The sequence below is a fragment of the Hirundo rustica genome, chromosome 1, assembly GCF_015227805.2.
Source record: "Hirundo rustica isolate bHirRus1 chromosome 1, bHirRus1.pri.v3, whole genome shotgun sequence".
Lineage (NCBI taxonomy): Eukaryota > Metazoa > Chordata > Aves > Passeriformes > Hirundinidae > Hirundo > Hirundo rustica.
In genome coordinates this window covers 108,532,524-108,552,589 of record NC_053450.1, presented here as the reverse complement: position 1 = coordinate 108,552,589, position 20,066 = coordinate 108,532,524, and the positions used below count along the sequence as shown (strand labels likewise).

Below are 20,066 nucleotides of genomic sequence, written 5' to 3'. Positions count from 1 at the left end.
CAAGGTCGGGGCTGAGAGCATGTAGGGGCTGACAATTAGAAAGCCTGATTAAAGGTAGAATGGAAAGCAAGAGCCAAGCAATAACTGTGTGATTTTATAGAACCTGTCTCACACACATGGGTTATTCAAATTCCTCCCTCAGCCAAATGAGCTGAATTTCAAAAGATAATTATATCAGGTGGGCCCGATCTGAGATTTAAATGGAATATCAAAATGGTTACCAGTGGCAGCCTGTGTTTATTCACCCAGGAATAGCTGTGCCAAATGCCAAACCAGAATCATTCTGAAGCATCTCTGATTTAAAAATAAGGTGATTTTAGGAGTGAAACCCCTCCACTTCAACCTGACAGCACATCTGTACATGTTGAGAACAAACTAAGAAAAAATCGGAGAGTACATAGCAATACTTACAGTTCAGCTATGTGCGGCCCGTAAAGTTCAGCAAGCACATAACAGAAGCCTTGCAATTTTTCTAGAAAACATAAATTTAAAAAAAACTTAAGTAATTGAGCATGGTGAAACTGGTTTCATAGCAGTAAAGATACAGCAGCAATTGGTTCATTAAGGTGAATACTGATTTACCTTAGGGGAAGGCATGTGAATCTCTAACCTCGGTGTAGTACCAGAGAATGGGAAAATGTGAATTTCTAATCTTGCCTAAAACCCTTCTGGCTTTAGGCAAGTCACATGATAAAGACTAAAAAGTATAACTAGCTTTTTAAATTTTTTTCTGAGCATGGCATAATGGAAAAACGAAAAGAAATTGTGCATGCCACAGCATCTTCTAAGCAGTTTAAAAAAACATCTCAATAGGTTTGAAAGAAGAAAGAAAAAACAAACATATTAACGAAAGCACAGAAAGTGATGTTGGGCTTGATGCTACTCCTAGAATTGCCTTGGAGCTTATGGGGGCTTGTGGAGTGAAGAGAATATGTTTTGTGTAGAGCAGGAGTTGTGCAGAAGTAATTGCATTCAAAGAAATACCTGACACTTTTCATTTGGCTTCCTTCCTCAGTCTACAGCCGTGTGCCTTTTTGGGATGTTGGCTCAGGTGGTTTCCTTAATATGTGCAAAGCATGTCACCAATAAGACAGTTCATCAGAGATTTCTTTAAGGTACTGTTGTAAACTAACAGGTGATCCATGAACCCGAGCAAAGACAACTGAGGGAGAGTGGGGGTTTGAATACAAGCAGGGCACTTATCTGACAGTTCCTATGACAGAAAACTGCCTGCTTCTTGGCCTGAACAGACTAGAGCTGGTTAACCATGCACATATCCCGCAAAGGAGGTGTCAGCTGGGGTGGTGCTGTGAAATGCCACAAGAGACGGTGTCGAGTACTGGGGGTCTTCGTAGAAGACTAAAGAAGCTGGGTAATTGTAAAAGTCATTTGTTGCATGGCTTAATCAGTCTCATGAAGGCAGGGTTGTTACAGTTTGTGCCATTATGCAGGAAGCCTTCTAGCACAGAGTCCCCAAGTCCCAAGCAGAAGCAGCTTATCATCAGCATTAACAGCAGCATCCATCCATGATCTCTGTTCTCTAGCATGCTCAAAACATTTTTATTCTATTTTTACCCAATCAGTTACAAACATGATTCTACTATGTCTTGTTGGACCTATCCGGACCTAACATTGATGTAGGAAAGTGGTTGTAACTTCTTACACAAATTCTACATCTGCTCTGTCTAAGGAAGCTAGCAATGCTACATTAAGTTTTTGTTATGTCTCAGACTTAGTTAACTTTGTAAAAGGTAATGCTACTGAAATTTAAACTTGGCTTTAGGGCTTTTTCTTACTAACTAATACAGTCTCTTATTTGCTTAAGACACTTAAAATATTCTCTACTTATTTAAAACTAAACTTTATTTAAACTAAACTTTATTTTAAACTAAACATTTCTACCTCATGTCTGCGTGGATTTATGTATTTTAGTTTCTCTGAAGGCTTTAATTCAGCCCTCACATTTCTGAGTACTTCTGAGCCTGTGCGGATGGGGCCCAGAGGGTTTTGAATCCCAACGAGGCAGGTCCACACAAGTGCCGTGACAACTAACTTGCAGCTCCTCAAACTCCTTAGAGTTGTCATTTTCTCTTGCACCATTACCCAGAGAGATAAATATCTGTACCTGGGAAACAAAGCACAGAGTATTCTCCTCTTTCCCAGAGAAAAGCCATAGAAACACCAAAGCAGTTGCTTCCCTCCAACTTTGGGCTGAATATTCCATTTTAACCAGTGTCAGGCTGGATGTGCCTAGGGCCAGAGGGCTGCTCATACAGGCTGGGTAGTTTTGCTGTGTGGAGGGTACAAATCCGTGTGGCAGGGACTCCACTGGTGGGCATGGCTGTGCTCCTGCTCCCGCAGCTGCTCTCCTGCCAGGACTGCAGGCAACCCGGCTGGCAGCCTGCACCTGAGAAATGAGGACTGGCACCAAGAAGGCATATCAGGGAACAAAGAGATAATTTTCCCAGCACCCTCCTACTCATGGCGTTACAGGCAGCTTCTGTAACAACAGCAGCTGATTTTTCTTATCCCATGACAGGTGTTTTATTTCAATCAAGTTATTAGCTTCGTATCTTTGCCTCCTTTGCCTCACTATTGGCTCTTTAGAAGCAATCTGCAAGTAAAAATTGGTCTCCTGACTGGAATTAGATTTTATTCTTGGTCACCTAAAATGAAAGATGTTGCAGACATCACTAACCCTGTGTTTGGCATCACTGCTGATTAGAACAACCTCTGATGAGGCTTGCCAGTGGGGTACCTGGCTCCCCAAAGTAGCCTGCAGGCAAACGTGTCTGGCTTCCCCAACACCTCCCCTGTGCATCACAGGTGATGGCCTCCTTATGAGTTTCCCAAACCAGCTTGTTTCCACAACATTTTTGGCTCTGGAGGAGCCAGCTGGCTGCTGTAACCTCTCCTGGTGTCTGAGAAGAGAGGAGAGTTTGGCTGCCTGTCAGCTCCGGGGAGCTGATATAGGTGTTTTGCTGGTCACACTGATTTTCTTCTGCATATAAGAAACTTAACATGTAATTACCCCATGGTGTAAAAAATGATGGGAGGTAAAAGGAATAGTAATAATATTAAATTATCTTTGAGCACATAAAGTCCTCTTGGGAGATTCGGATGCCATTCAGGCTTTGGCTTTCAAAAAAATCACCAAGACCAAAGCCACAGACAGTGTTTACAGGACTTGCCATTGGAGCCAGACTGCATTCATGTGTTTGCAAATCTCCAGCTCTGCTAGCACGCACAATGAGAGAAACCTCCTTGCAGAAATAAATCTCTGTTAGGAATAAGCAGTGCAAGTCAGAAAAGAGGGGGGAGAAAGAGAAAAATGATCAATATCTGAAGGTGTTCAGGGGCAAAAAAAGAGCTTAAACAAAAATAATGCTGGAAAATTTAGAGAAAATGTAGTGTATACTTGCTTCAGATAAAAGAGATCCCCTAAGATCCCTTAGATCCTCTAAGAACTATCTGGAAGTTTTTCCTACATAGCTTCATAGTCCTGGAAACACAAACGCTGGCTGAATCCCAGAGGACAAATATTTGCAAAAAAGATGCTATTATCATGTTGCCATTTGCACTTGAGCTCTAAGGTGTTTACACAGCAGTGGTCAACAGAGAAGCAGAGCATGACTCAGTGGCAAAGCCGGAGGCAGAGGGTCTCAAAGCACATTTCAGATATCAGACTGTGTCATCAAGCAGACAGTCAGCGTCCAGGTAAACATACATTCTTGCTAACAGCACCTCTTACACTGCAAATACTGCCTCTTCCCCCAGACTTGGCCTTTCTATCTGCTCAAGAGCCTTCTGCACTCACGACATTACTGTTCTTGTTCTCATAGGTTTATTTGCCATATCACTTGAATCACACACATTACAAGTATTTCCATCCAGATGAGGCTGTAGTTCTGTTTTCTACACAGCCTGTGAGATTGAGTGGGACTGACAGGTACTGAAATTTTCTCTCTTTTTCCCCGAGCATTTTTTATTCTTGAACATCACATAACTTTACAGAAGGCTTGTTCCAAACCTGACTTGATTGTAATCAGAATTACCAGAGACCCTCAAAACCCTCCACTTATCCAAAACCACTATTTTTGGAGTCCTACTCCTTTTTATGCCTTAGAAAAAGCCTCACTGCCATTAATTTGTTGCTGTTATTCTTGCTATCAATTGTAGGCATGTGCATAATAATGAAATTGTTTCTCTGTGCGAAGTGCATGACCTGCTTTAGTATGTTTGCTCCTCACGAGCATCCGAAGCTTTTCTACTGTTTCAAGCAGCAAGAGGAAGTTGTTGATTCCTGCTGGGCTGCAGTGTTCACCTCCCAGGAGAGGATAAATTGGGTTACACTCTAGCTCCCACAAAATCCATAGGATTTTTCACTCCTTTCAAGTTCAGGGTCATGGTTTTTTCCTACTGTGTATCCATGCATCTCAGAAGGTAACTGGATTATACAGATTCAGCTAAAGGGATAATAGGATTTTATGCGTGTAAAGAATGGCAGCTGAAAAGAAATATCTTGACATGTCAGAAGAACAAGGTCCACTGAGTGAATCATGAACAAGGAGCTAGCATGTCATAATTTAAAGATGAAAATTGTATTTTAATAGCAGGATCAGTGCTTCTAATTGCAACTTCATGGTTATGTGCCTGTAATTTAAAACACTGAGGATATGACTTATGGAATAGAAATCAGATAAACGTAATTCTATCAATGAATGAATCCTAGCAATTAGCTCCCTGCCCCATTCTGCCTTGGGAAATCCTCCCTTGGAAAGGAGGGAATTAATATTCTACACATATCTTCTGTGAAACTGGGGTTTACAGAGAGAGATGGTTTCTCAGACATACAATTCATGAAATCATATAAAAATTACATTTTAATGAAGAATTCTAAGCCATCTTTTTACATTAATAACATTAAAAAGATATTATGAATGTGAGATCTAGTTACTTAAATAGTTATAGAGTTGGTCTGTGAGGCACAAAGCTATTCTGGCATTGAAACTGTTCTCTGTTTAGGGGTGTGCATGTGGAGCTCCAACCTCCTTTGGGCAGATAAAATAAGGGGCAGAAAAAGGGGAGTCTTATATATATTCACATGGAATAGCTATCGCTTTTGAAATTTGTATCACCAATTTAATTTCATTAGCTTTTCTGTGCACACCAAATGCTCACATCTTACACCTGTCAGCCCCATCTAATTTTTAAAATTTTACAATAGCAGTTCCTATGCCCGCTGAAAACATTTTCATCTTCACTGTTGCTATAAAGACCCGCATCAACAAGCAGGAGGAGTAGTGGGGCGTACAGAGAACTTATTCTTAAGCTGCTAATAAAGAGACAAAGGGGAGAAAAAGGTAGGGAACTGGTCTGCACGGGTTAGTGCTCACACCAGTGTGGGGTTTAATATTGCCCCATTCACTCTAACTTTGAGACAAAATCCCAGCTCTGAATCTAAGAGAATCCATGTCACTGACTTTCCTCTAAATAGCAGCTTCTATCTCCTAGCTACACACATTTGAGATGCTGCACAAGAGCTGGATAAAATTTGTTTTCAGACTTCCCATGCGAGCTTTTAATTAACAGGGAAGTACATAAGCACCAACTTGACATATGGCGCATTATTTGGTACTTACCAGGTATGTAGTCACACAATCTCTCCATGGCTGCCTTTACTGTACTGTTGTGCCACTGTGCAAGCTGTTCGATGACAGACACCACAAGCACGCATCCTTCAAGAAAACAAAACAAAAAAAAAAAAAAACCAAACAAAAAACAAAAAAACAAAAAACAAAAAAACAAAAAAAAAAAAAAAAAGGGAATACCATTATTGGTGAAATATTATGAAGTGCCCTGCACCACAGAAGTATTTCTGGCACCTTTGGGCATTTCATTTCTTGAGATGTTCCACGGCAGATAGGGGAAAAGATATCAGTGTATTCCTGTCTTCATTCAAACCCCATAAGTTATTAGAGAGAGGATGTTGATTCCAGAGGAGCGCGCAGAGCAGCTGGTTTTACAGCACTCTATGATGCTCCTGGAAAAATGACTCCATTCTTTCAAGGCTTGAAATTGAGGAGCTGAGGGGATAGCCACTGTTACAACTGCCCACTTGGTCACTTGCTCTCTCATTTTATCTCACAAGAAAAAAGGGACAGGTCTGTGCTTAACCGGGTATTTATACCCTTCCACACAAGCTGCACAGAGATGTATTAAGACCAGAAACCAAATGTTTGTGACTGCCTACAGAAGAGAAGTCACACCACAGACATATGTGCTGACCATGACAGAGCATCCTTGGCATCATTTCTTCATAGATTTTCCTGTGAAGCCCAGTGATGCTCAGCACACACAGGGCTGCAGAGCCCAGCTACACATTTGTTAAAACCAGAATGTCTTCACAGTTCCTTCTGCTCTGCCTCTGTGGTTGGAAAGAAACCACTTCCTATGACCTATGAATTTGGTTATTTCTCATCACTGATCTGGGTGTGAACAGGGCTAGTGAAGTGTTTCCTGAGATGTGCAGTACTTTTTCCTCTGCATTTTGGGGATTAAATAGATTTTATGTGATCCCCAAGAAACAGTTATTCAAAATCCACATCGTGAGCATTCATTTCAAGTCAATTTTAATTTGCTGTAGGGTCAGCATTGTGCTTTCTCTGCGGTGGCTTCACCATTTTATGAGGAGTAAGCTTTGGCGATGCCATGTGTGCCCACTGTAGTCAGACCGGGCAGCCAGAAGTGACGGCCCCGCCTAGACTCAGAGCCTGTGCAAGAGAGGCAGGTACCCCAGGCAGCCAGGAGACTGAATAAAGATTTCTCTTTGAAACCCCTGTAAGTGAACCGTCTTTCCTCTCCTGCACAAGCATTCTCATCTCTGAGACTTGCTCTAGCAGGGTCTAGAAATGGAAGTGAGCTGCAGCAATTTGATGTGGCTTCAGACTCACCTTTTTCGAAGCTCAAAAACATTAATACTGGGGTTTTCAGACTGGAACAACTCTTCAAAGTGAGCTTCTAAATTCCTTCACAGCACCACTACCTATGTGCTATTAAATCAAAGTGCTGCTTTTCAGCATAAATAGCTCTGATGCTTCTATGGCAAGTAAAAGAGAAGGTAGGACAATTGGAACTTGCTGTAAGACAAACATTTTTGACTCTTCTATTATTTCTTCTATCCCAAATACAGTAATCCAGAAGAAATTACAGTGAAATCATCACCTCTTTTGCTGGGATAAAAGCCCACTTCTCCATACTTATTAAGTAAAAGACTCACTCAAGAATGATTTATAAAGCATGCTAAGAACCATTACCTCCAGTCAGCCTAAAAGAATCGAAGAATAAATGGAGACAGATGCAACCAAGAATAACCCTGAAGCAAGATATTCCTTCTTTCCTGCCCCCTCCCCAGTTCCCCAAATAGCCAGTGGCTAATTAGTCAGAGGAATTAACAGCTAATTAAAAACATAATAACTGGGAAAAAAAAAAAAAAAAAGTTGAAAAATAAAGACCCAAACTAAAAGTAAAGGAAAGGTCTGAGATAAAGGGTATAGCATATTCAGGTCTTGGTCTCAAAGAACAGGCCAGGGCCCTCTGGTCTAGGTTCAACCTTACTACAGCCGTCTAGTCTTGTGAAGAAATACCACACAGCTTTATCCTAAAACAGTTTGGGTTGGAAGGGACCTTTCTAGTCCAAGCCCCCTGCAGTGAGCAGGGCCATCTTCACCAAGATGGAGTTGCTCAGAGCCCCGTTCAACCTGATCTCAAATGTTTCAGGGGTAGGACATTCAGCATTCCCACAGCTGTGGGAGTGGATGTTAAAGAGTGCAAGAGACTTCAGCTGTTTTAGTGCAAATCGTGCCCTGCACTGGCCTCAGGGACAGAAAACAGACTCCTGTTCCTTGGCTGGGTAGCATAGTAATAGCCTTGCTGGACTGACTCCAGCCTTTAGTACTGAGATGGTACTGCACTCCTGAAAACACACCATAGCACATCTAAGAGTCATTACATAAAGGCTATATTATTAACACACATGGACAACCTATAGACAACAGGGACTACCCCTCCCCTGACTTCTATGTCTATTTTATTCATGAGGATGGAGGCCCAGAAAAATTAAATTGTCTAAATGATAACTTAACCGCAAAACCACACAATCGTTCTGTGCTTTCTTTTCTGCTTTACCAAGGTCAGATGTTCCTGTATCAATCTTGCTGTCTACAAGTCAGAAAGACAAAAAGGAGTCCAAGCAGAGAGAGTCCAAGCTAGTCCCTTCATATTTTCCAAGGGGCACAGCTTTTGTTGTTTTATCTCTCATTCTTCTGCATCATGAGCTTGAGGATTCTACAGAATTATAGAATTATTTAGGTTGGAGTTGACAGCGTCACATACAGCAGCAGAGAGAACTGTTGCTCATTTTGCCTGTGCTGTGTAACCCAGTGCTTCTGCACGTGCAGCCAGGGCCTGCAGAAAAAAAGGGATTATGGACAAACAGCTTAAAATCCAAGCAGTTGGGCTGAGGATAAAAATACCATTGATATTTCCATTTTCTCTGTTTTACAACAAGACAGTATCCGCTGAAGATGTAAGTTCTCTATCATATTTGTCCAAGTACCACAGAGGCAGTGGGAAAAAAAGAAACAACAACAAAAAAAATCCCACAACTATTTTTGGTTCAGTTCTGCAAAATAGAAACAGAATTCTTAATCACAAACACAATCATGAAGGCAGCCCCACTCAAGGAGCAGTCTCACAGAAATTAAAAGAAAATTTTTCATGTGGATTAAATCAGATAGACACCTTTGTGTCTATTGAACCAGGCCCAAAGGCAAATCTGCTTCACATGAGGATTAACAGAGCCAACACTGAGTCTGAGCAGTACTTAATGGAGTACCTCAGGCTACTAGATGCTATATGAATATAAATAACAATAATAACAGCCTGATTACTTGGGAAAAACCCACAGAGCTGAACTTCAAAATGTTTGCTCTCATAAATTCATCTTCACTATCAGAGAGGAGGTTTCTGCTCATGCTATTACACCCTCCCCACTTCAGGCACCTGAAGACCACACCTTGGTTATCAAATGCACCCCCCTCAAATGCAGTTATTCCACAGGAAATGCCATGCTTCATGGGACAAGTTGATAGAGAAAGTCTTGGCTGATTTTCAAAAGGATCTGCCATTCCTTAGGCACTGCAGCTGGGGCATCTGGAAGTGAATTTGGAGAGTCTCCAGGCCCCCTGGTAGGAAAATTGTTTCCAGGGAGCACATTCCACCACCATACACTATTGGCTGATCTGGTCTCTGTCCTGTCCATCTACCTGGGCTTTTATCAGTTGCCCTGTCCTTGGTTGACCTCTCCTTACTCCTTGTGGTCTGCTGCCCTGGGATGTGCCCTGGGGGATGATTGCTTATGTGACCTCAAAGCCTTTCATTTAGGCTGATGTCATCAGGAGCAGTTTTTGGGCTGGAGATTCTAAAATACTCAGGAAAAAGGATGAACCCTGTGAGGAGGGAGGAGGAATGTCCTAATGGGACTCACTACAGCAGAAGCAGCCTAATCTACCGAGGCTCCGTTTTTTTTTTTTCATGGAAACGTGCTTCCCCAGTAATTCAGATCTATTCTCTAGGAGAACTTATCTCTGGTGTTGGGCTATAGGTAAAACTTCAAAAGATTAGTGTCTATAAATGAAAGTTAATTCAGACTATCCTTGCTTTTACTACAAATCTGCTCTCTTTTTATCATCTTCCTCTGGACTGAGTGGCAGGAAAAGAAATGCTGACCAGTTATCCTAGTTTTTAATGGATCTTAATTCCACTGGCTAAAAATGGAAAATAATTATATAGCTAAAAATGGCAGAGGGAAATCAGATGTCTTTGACAGTAAAAATCTTACTGCTTTAATTACTTATGACAAGTATGAGAATATAAACTTTTTAGTACCCTGGCATCAGTAGAAAAGCACATCCAGATCTGGCCAGTCATTAGCACTTATTGCTTATTTTTAATTTACTAGATATTTACATGTGATTTATTTCTCATCATGAGCTCAACACATATAAGGCAATGTAAATTGGCTTCATCATTAAATGAAGATAAATTTTTTTTTTTTTTTTTTACAGTTGAGCATCTTTTTCTTTAGAAACAACTTTTAGTAAGTTGATTCTGCTGTCTCACTTCAATAATAGGTTTCAATACCTTGACAGGCTGAAGGATGTGTTTCTCTGAAAGAAATTTGTTGGCATTATAATACCTACCGGGCACTAGAAACTAGAGTCTGGTATTAATAAATGCCTGTCGCTTTTAGCGATGGCTTGTCCCATCTGCTATTAATTTCTGAAGAGATAAGACAAGGCCATAACCATTTTGCTCAGTGCAGTAAGGTGAAAACTCACATATCAGGAAGTACTTCTTTCCATATATTTGAAGGTAGTGTGTAATAAAAAAATGTCATTTCCAATAAGCTCAGGAAAAAAAAAATCATACCCCAATAATAAAATCAGAACTAGAGGAATTCATTGTTTAGCTGTGAAGCCTCCGGCAGTTTGAGCAGACTATTTAACTTAATCCACTTCTGCTGCACAAGTTTGAAAGGCTCTATAATTAGAATTATACCTAGGGATGTCAAAAAGTATCTGGATAGAGAAAGCTGCCTCTCTAAGTTTCAGATTTGTAGGTGTATTTTTCTGAGTAAAACTCTGTTAAATGGGTTTTGCGGCACATCCTCCTTTGCCATCCTTTGCTCATGTTTCTGGATGCTGGATTTCCTTCTCACCCCTTCAGCCATAAATAAAATGTACCTCCAGAATACAGGGAAGAGTCCAAAAAACGGCCTTGGACACAAGTAGCTCTCTGCAAACCATTCTGACCAGGTTGTGGCCACCTTGTAGCCACCCTGCTTGCTCCTGGTAGAGCAGGAACTGGAGCTTTTCTTGGTGACGTAGCAAACATCCACCTCAGAAATCTGTCTGCTCCAGCCTGGCTCCGCATACACGAAGTCATTTATCACATTCCTGGCTTTATACAGAAGATGAAGGCTTTCCCAAAACACAGTCTTGGCTTCTTCCATCTCTAGACAATGCTAAGCTGCAAGGCATCTCTTAAAGCCTACAGGTGAGGAGATCCAAGAACCTGTCTACAAAAGAGGATATTATGACTCCTTGTGCTCATGCTGTTGTTCTCGCATAAAAACATCTCTTTCCAAATTAGTCTAATCCAATTCCAGATCAACCCAGAAGAAGATATTTCTCTTTGAAATTCACGTGGGGAGCTAATAAGAAATAAGGTTTCCTCCTCTGAGATGGGGACATCCACGAGAATATTCTAGGTGCAGGCAGACCATGGTTATGCAAAATTACAATACAGGAATGTTTTCTTTTTCATATAATCATAAAATGGTTTGGGTTGAAAGGGACCTTAAAGATCATCTAGTTTGAAACCCCTGGTCGTGGGCAGGGACACCTTCCACTGCACCAAGTTACTTAAAGCCCCATCCAACTTGGCCTTGAACACTGCCAGGAATGGGGCTTCCACAGCTTCTCTGGGTAACCTGTGCCAGCATCTCACTTACTGTATATTCCTTTGCTAACAGGTCCCAATATCCGTATTGCCTTCCTGCACTGCTTCTCATTGCTGAGCTGATACTTTCAAAGGACAGCCCTTTATAACCTCAAGATTTCATTCCAGCTCAATGAAATATTCAGCTCAAATGATATAACTGTACATGCGAAGTAAGGACACTTATCTTCCCATATACAGCCAGAGGATTTTCTGCTTTGAAAAGTAATTGGGAAATGGATCTGAGTGATAAAATCTTTTAACTCAGGCTTTTCTTCCTACACCATTTACAGAATTAATGTATTTTACAGAGATACTGAGGTGATTGAACATAATTATAGGTACCCATATTCAAATATATTGACATATACAAGACCCTTTTACCTATAATTTGCTAAGTCTTATGAAATATCTTGGAAATACTAAATGGTACACAATTAACAAACCTGTCACTGGGCATTACATTACACAGTGTAGTGGCTAAAGACATTTTTAAAATATTAATATCAAAATAGCAGCATTTTGAGTGCATTTGTAACAAATTCCAGCAAAACCTAGAATACCGGTAATTGTTTCTGTTGCTCGTGCAAAAGCAGTGGGCCACTTCAGAGCTCCAGTCATTCATTTTTGTTTCGTTTAGACATACAACAAGGACTCTGATACATCTATGACTGTGCAGATAATTCAGTTTCCATCTAATGGAAGACTCTGGTATCCATACCTGGCAGCCAAATGTATCCCTAGTGTTTCCTACATTACACTTTAAAGAGCCCTATTTAACAAAATCTATATCCCCAGGCATTTCCAATAGAAATGTTTTCTGTATTAATTAATATGAAAAAAACCCCGCCTGTGTACGTGTGTGACACAAACATATTTTTCTTTTCCAAATCAGGAAAGGGTATTGAAAATTTACTGCAGCCTGAATGCTGGCAGGGGGTGTTAATTTAAGTGGATAACTTTATCCTTGTTGCAAAGGCTTCTCCATTTCAGGGTTCTGAATGCAAGAAACTTTTTTCCAGATATACAAGTTAGTAAAAGCAGTAAAAGTGATCATCTTAAACATGAGCAGTAGTTCTCTGTAGAGTTAACACATGAACAAGAGTGAGAGGCGCACGTGGGAATCAGCATCCAAGTAGACAGTCAATAAAATGATTATTATACACAAGGTAAGCATCAGTGATGTAAAATGCATAAGACTACCCATGTCTACAAATGCAGACAAGATGTGATTGTGTATTTATACACACATAGATACGGATGTGTTGGCACACTGAGCACATCTTTTCATTGTGATCAATAGATGTATTTACATTTTACAGTCATAAGCTTTCAGTAAGACATGGGGGGATTTTGGAAATTAAATTTTTACCATCAGTCACTGAAAAGTTGCTGAGTTGTTGCTTTAGTATCTTTACTGTACTATTCCCATACCTGTATTTGTTCTAGCTAAAGTAAAATCATAGGGGAAAATGTTATGGTCAAATTTAGTATTTATTGCTGATCATCAGGTCAAACTTTGTTGCTGATTAAATGGAGCAATGCTAGTGAAGCGAGCAGAGCTGCTATGGCTTGGAACTGACTTAGCTGTAATCAAAGTTGATTCCCAGCCTTTTAGAGTAAAATACATTTTGGTGCTACACTGATATTGGGCAAGGCTTTTTTACAGAACCCACTGAGCTGTAAATTATACTTTCTGTCATGGTGCCCCCCCAGACAATATGTGCACAGCCACTCTTTCTGAGCACAGTTGTTAAAAGCTTCCAATTCCATTTGGCATGTTCCATTGTGTGAAGTTATCGGGAACTCCCAATGCCACCGGTCCTGCTGCCACTCCAAGGGGCATATTTCATCCCTGCACTCATGCACAGCTAGACAGAGGCAAACTGTTGAGGACAATGACTACCACACAAATCAGCACAGGTAGAGCTCAGCATTTTACTCTGCTGGTAGATCAGAAACACCTGTTCTCTAATGCAATCAATGCTGAAAATACATTTCGAAAACATGCTTCTTCATATGCTAGGAACTGTGTGCTCCTGGCTGAATGGAGGTGGTGACCCGCAAAGGTTGCTGAGAATGGCATTATATCGAGCACAAAGATGGGGAAATTTGCTTTTCTGGCTGCTGACCCACAGGATCTCTGCTTGCTAGCAGAGAAAATGGAGAGCACTGCTGTCTGGCCCTATTGAGGGCTCCCTGATTAAACGCCTCGTTCTGAAAAGGGCAACCAAAGTTAATCGCCAATAGAGCTGGGCAGTCTGCTGTGGGTGAGGGAACAAATAAATGCTGCTCTTTGCAAATGCTTCTCGCAGTCACAGCACAGAACTCCGGAAATGCTGGCCTGAAATAAGTCCTCCTACAAAACCTCTGCCCTAACAGGTGATCTGAACCATCTAGGTCATTCTGAAGGCACAGGGCAGACGCAATTTGTAAAGATCTCTACTGAGGTCTTCTACAGATTTCTCAGAAACTTATTACTCTGCTCACTTACCACTGTCATAGGAAAATCTTCTTCCTACCGTGAATGTCTCCACTAGTACACATTTCTGTTACTTTTTGCCATACCTCTTATGAACCCTGTAGAATGGATCATGCCTTTAATGGTTTCAAGGACAGATACGTCTTTTCTCAAGTTTTTCTTCTCTAGACTAATTAACTCTAATTTATTCACTCTTTCTTTTATAGCTTATGCTTGTTTTTCTCTGAAACCTCCTGTCACTCTGCATCATTCTTGATGCACAGCCCCAAAAGGGAAGGCAGAAATTCCTCTGAGGCTTTGTCAGTGCTGAGAAAGGTAACAGGTTACTTCACATATCTTGCAAGCTGACTTCTGTTCGCACGTCTCTGTGCATGCCGCGTGTGCGTGCTTCGTGACAACATGCCATCATTGTGCCACTACAAGCCCAGATGATCTTCCTTAGGGATGCTACCCAGCCAGTTGTTCCTCATCTGCTGTGTGTGTCACTGACTATTTCTGCTGAAGTGAGTGCCTTCAACATTCTCATATTGAAATTACCTTTTCTGATGGAAATACTCCAAGTTGTCAAGCTTGTTTTGAATTTAATTCTGACCTCCATTTTACTTGCAAACAATTTCAGCTTTACATGAACTGATTTGATTTAATTTAGTAACATGAATTTCATTATACTGGATAGATAAAATATGGAATGATAGTATGTTCAAAAGAGCAGTTCAAGAAAGACTTGATTTTTTCCATCCTTTTGCTTAGGTAGTCAGTCACTAGTAATTACTGTCTGAACAAGACTACCCATCAGTTTTGTTTTACCCTTAACTTAATCCTTGTCACATATCTCTCAAGCATAAGATTAGTGCTGAGGTAGTGCCAAAAGCCTAACTACAGTATCTAAAGCCCAGCTATAGTATCTGCTTCTTATTCCGTGTCTACATGGCATTACCCCGTTGGCAAAGGAAATTAGATTGATCTGACACTACTTTTGAAAGGTGTTTTTAAAAAGTTTTTTTAACTATTGCAGGATTTTTCTAGGATTTGATGTTTAACTGACTAATCTCTCATTCCCCAAATTCCCTTTCTTACTATGTTGAAGGGAGATGAATACAGAAGTTCCTGTCTGTCTTTCAGTGTCTCCCTCACTTTCTGCATCCTCCAGGGCAGCTTCTGCCTTTCCTGAGGTTGCTTCAGGTACCTCTAGATGAAGTCACCTTTGCTAGAGAACAGAGCAATTTGCAAAAAAATTTTAAGGGCTCTATTGTAATTAAGGGTGGAATTGAATAAAAACTTTAAAAATACGTAGAAAAATGGTGAAACATTAACACCAGCATCAACAGTTTACCAGTGTTACTGTACTGCCTTTAGGTACCTTAACATTAACTTAAGTAAAACTTTGCTTGCCCTTTGAAATGGGCAGCATTTTCCCCATTTAACAGACAGGAAAGTAAAGACTTGAGTATATGAAGTGTTCATTCATGTCTAATTTTTGAGAGAAAAATACACAGCATCTCTTTCTCAGGATGCTACACTGAAACAGTCAGGCTACACTCAGCAAAAGGATTTTTAGGTCTCATCCCAAATAAATCCCTTAAGCCATGCTGCCCATCGGTAACAAACCCAGAAAGGAAAGGCAGACTCAGCATCCAGCTCCCAAACCAGTGCACAGAGCAAAACTTCACTGCCTTTGCAGGAGGAAAAGAGCTTCACAGGCTTCTGCATGTAGGAAAATTTACAAAAGCCCTTTTACATTTCATAAAGGAGAAACAGAAAAACATATCACATGCAAAGTGTGCAGAAGGCCCAGAGGGAGGGCCTGAGCTGATTTCATGGAATGTAAAAATGGTGGCATTTTAGCAGCCTGGGGAGACAGGAAGTACTGATGCAGAAAAAAGACTGTCAGACATTGGGAAAGTTTTTCTCGTGACAAGGCCAAAGAAAGACCATTTATCTGGTTGTGGCTGGGTACTGCTACAGACCAGTTATCTTAGATGGTTAGGAAATGCTTAGGTATACTACATCTGATCTTGTGGTTGGGAGGGTTATTTTGGGGTGCTTTCCCCTCTTTGCCATAGCTCTAGTAGTATTAAGCCACCTTTTAGGTGGGAACCCTCCAGTTGTTTTGTTTGTATATCAAGTCAATTATGAAAAGCCTTTCTGTGAATGAAGCAGCCACATTTTCCTGGAAAATGCAGAAAAAATGATGTGACTCTTTCTACCGTTAGTGAAGTTGATTAAAACTGCTGTCTAAACCTCACTGGGGGCACACCCTCCTCTCCTCCAGCCCTGTTCCATATCAGCACATAGGTGCCTACCCAAAATACATTTCCCAGGATCTGCTTAGGGCAGGGAAGCCCCTTGAATTACCCAAATGCTTTGCCAGTACGACTGGAATATACTGGGGCAGATGGTAGTGCCTACCCAGGGCGTGCTGCAAGCAAGGGGAACAGAAGGAGGAAGCAACCAAGTTGTATCACATTTAACAGTGGTACCAGAGCTGCACTTCGCTCTCCTGTCATATTATTTCCACATGTTTCTTCAAGAAGTGTGATACTCTCAGTGGAAAGGCTTAATGGGAAATATTTTCTTGGTTTTGTTACTGAAAGGGCATTCACTTTCTGACTGTCTTTGGCTACTAACAGCAAACTAAGTCAAGTAGGTGGTACACAGGAGTGATCAGAAATTCAATTTGCAGCCACTTCATTTCCCTCAGAAAAGCGAGGCAGATAACTTTGAAAGATTTGATGCCTGACCACACATTTAAACTTGCATGAAAGAACTTATTTCTTCAATGAAATCTCCTATGCATTTAACAATAGGACTTTCCCACATTAAAAATTAGATAAGATTAAAGAAGGACTTCTTCATGGTGTCAGTGAGAAGGCACTGGAATAGGCTGCCCAGACAAGCTGTGGATGCTCCATCCTTGCCACCATTCAAGGCCGGGTTGGATGGGATTCTGAGCAAGCTGATGCAGTGGAAGCTTCCCTGCCTATGTCAGGGGGGATGGAACTACATCAATTCTCCTGTGCTTTCCCTTTCTGCTTGAGAAAAGGAAGCAACACAGTATTTTCAAGAGTTAGTCGACTGAGAAGCTAATCAGTGAAAGCCCAGAGGCGGCCATCTGGGCTGGCAGCCACCGGCCGTCCCTGCAAGGCTAGGCTCATCCTTTTAGCACTATCCACACAGTTTTATCTTGTGGTTTACAGAGGCAGGCACAGTCTGTTTGGGTCCTGAGTCGACCTCACAAAGATGTTTTTAGCTGAAGGGACACTTCAGAAAGAGAAACCGGTGTGGGAGGCACTGCTTTTCACCTCTCCTCCCTGAACAAAGAAATGCTCAGTGGTTCCAGAAATGGGGTTAGCACAGCTCTCCTCCCTTTAGGAGGGAAAAAAGGACAAATTATCTTGCACAAGGCAATTTCAATGTAACATGTGGAATTTAGAACTTTTCTGGGTCAACAGGATGGAAAGGGCAGATGGTGTTCACAAGCTGACATCTAAAACCCACCAGTGTAAAAATCCCACAGATGAGCATGATCACTGCCTTTCCTGTTCCATCAAAACTGTAGCTGCCTTCAGATCTCACCACTAAACAACACCACTTCCCTCCAGCTCTGGCAGCTGCCTGGTCACCACTTGCATGGCTCCCAGCCCAAACAAGGACAGCCCCTCACAGCCATTTCTGCTTTTCACCTCTTGCTCTCATGTTCTGGCTGGTGGCTGAACCCCCTCACCACCCTGCCTCTGCTCTCCTTTTGATTCACCCTATCCCGCCAAAACTGTCAGGGGTACTGTGGGTGGCTCAGAAGTGAAGCAAAACCTTGTTTTTATCAAGTTTCGGGTTATTATTTCTAACTGTATTCACCAAGCCACGGTGGAAAGAATTATTTCTATCTGAAGGATGGAGAGCTGTGACAAGGTTTGTTTCCAGCACAAAGGTGCCTGGGGAAACTAAAAGAATGACAAAAATTTTTAGGCTGAAAAGGGCCTGTAAGATCAACAAATGCTGCTGGTGACACAATAAATCATTTGATTGTAATGCATAAGACATATACATTTGTACACTTGAAAAATACAAGCTACCGCATCTCCCTCGGTATACTGAGTACCATGCCAAGGGCATTTTTGGTGCAGAGATAGCCACAGTTTACAGTGACTCCAGTGTTACCAATCTTGCTCCGGGAATCACTTAGCCAGCTGGGACTATAGGGTACCGACCCCCAGCTATAGGTACAGTGGGGATCACCACAGTCACTGAAGTCACATGCGAAGGGGGTTGCCAGCTTGCCCCAGTTCTGTAGGGGTCATGCAGACAGGTGCACACCAAAAGGAAAGGAAAAGTGAGGAAGCAGCCCTAGCAAACTAGCTATCCGGAGATGATCATCCAGACTACAAAAATCTCAACCACTCTTAAGAATAGTTTTCCAGGAACTGAAATAAATGAGGAGTCCCTGGGCAAGTCCGAAGGGAACTGTGCCTTCCTGCCAGTTAAGCAAAATGCATTGTGAACTCTAAGAAACACTAAGACCTCATAACATCCTATTTCCAGATACCAGACTTACAGATATTAAAGCCAACTTTTCAGATGCAATTCCCCGCAGAGCGAAAACATGAACTTTGGGAAGCAGCCAGTCAAAAACAAAATCATAAAATAATTCCAGATCCCATGATGGCCTTGCAAAATCTTCAGTGACTGTTTCAGCAAAGACTACAAGTTTTTTGCAGTACAGCTGTTGAAATAGATAAAGGAGCGATTTATGATGTGAATAGCAACTCTCAGCTCACCAGTGAAGTAAGGAATGAGCTAGTCCAGCAGGCAAACAAAACCTGGATACATACCAACACAGGTGTGTCCTTTGTAGAGCCCAAACGGGAGTGAAGGGGGTCTTGGGTCTTTTCCACGGGGTAGAGGGGAGGAAGAGGCAGCCTTCAGCAGAAGCAAGAGCCAGAGGATGCAGAATAAATTAAAGAATGTTTTCCTAGACTCCTTCATCCTAAGGAAGGGAAAAAGGGAAGAAATCAGGTGGGAAGGGTGCAAGTGAACCTGTATACCCTTAACTCTCAGGGAGTATCCTTCATTGGTGCAGCTTGAGTAGAAAGGAGGCTGGTATTCCTGCGCAGCTGTAAGTAACACAGGAACAGATTCCCAGGCAGAGACAGACGTCTGCCCTCTCATGGGGTGCATGGAGGATCCCACCACACTTGCACGTTGCAGGTGCTCTCCCTACTCCTCAGCCCCTCTCAGGCCCTGAGGCACATTAAACCCAGCAGGTCCCACAGACCTGGGCTCGCTGTGACCAGGCTGGGAGGATGCCGCAGTGGCCCTGTCCCCAGGCTGCTCTCCACACCCCCACGCGACCCCGCTGCCCCATGCGCAGCTCTTCCCAACCTGCTGGCCTGGGACGACCAAGAGGGTTGGATGAACAGCTCTGGCTCAGCGCTCCCGTGTCTCCTGCAGCAGCAGCGGATGACTAACGACCTTGAACCACAGTGGTTGCCAGAGCCACTCAGCATTAATAACACAGGACACTCCCCTGAACAACTAGTGTTGCAAAAAGGGAAAAAGAAAAAAAAAAAAAAAAACAACAAAACTCTACAAACCCTTCCCCCTGCGCTGTCACTCCTCTGCCCTCCTCCGCAGAAAAGAAAGAAAATATCTCTCTGGCTGCTTCTGTACAATTTCTGACCAGGGTTTCCGCTCGGGAGGACTGAGTGTGAAAAATGAAAGAAGCTGCTCAAGACGGAGCTGCAGGGCTGGGAGGGACAGGGCTGCTCTGCTGGGCTTTTGCCAGGGCTTTAGTTCTGCCGGGACTAAGGAATAGGGGTGGGAGACAGCTGCCAGTGTGAGGGTAGCACTGGGAGCTGAACCCAGCTGAACCCCTGTTCCCATCAGCTTTGAGTACAATCTCTTGCAGCCCTCAGCTGCCTGAGAGCTTTGAGAAATCCTGTGCTGTTCCTGCTTTGGCAGTCACAACAACTAAAGGTTTCCCTGGCTCTATTTTTTTTTTTTAAATCCCTCAGACAAGGCATAA

The 20,066-nt window shown here is 42.1% G+C and overlaps 1 protein-coding gene across 1 annotated transcript in view; it reads right to left on the bottom strand.

Moving 5' to 3' along the window:
- The window catches only part of AOAH (acyloxyacyl hydrolase), a 75,299-nt gene extending 55,736 nt beyond the window's left edge, over positions 1 to 19,563 (bottom strand). Inside the window, exons 1-4 of the mRNA XM_040063795.2 lie at positions 19,424 to 19,563; positions 18,874 to 19,028; positions 5,643 to 5,738; positions 412 to 472 (exon numbers count right to left, since the gene is read on the bottom strand). Coding sequence (XP_039919729.1) covers positions 412 to 472; positions 5,643 to 5,738; positions 18,874 to 19,028; positions 19,424 to 19,548 — 437 coding nt within the window. The 5' untranslated portion in view covers positions 19,549 to 19,563. The remainder of the gene's footprint in view (positions 1 to 411; positions 473 to 5,642; positions 5,739 to 18,873; positions 19,029 to 19,423) is intronic.
- Positions 19,564 to 20,066: the final 503 nt, after the last annotated feature.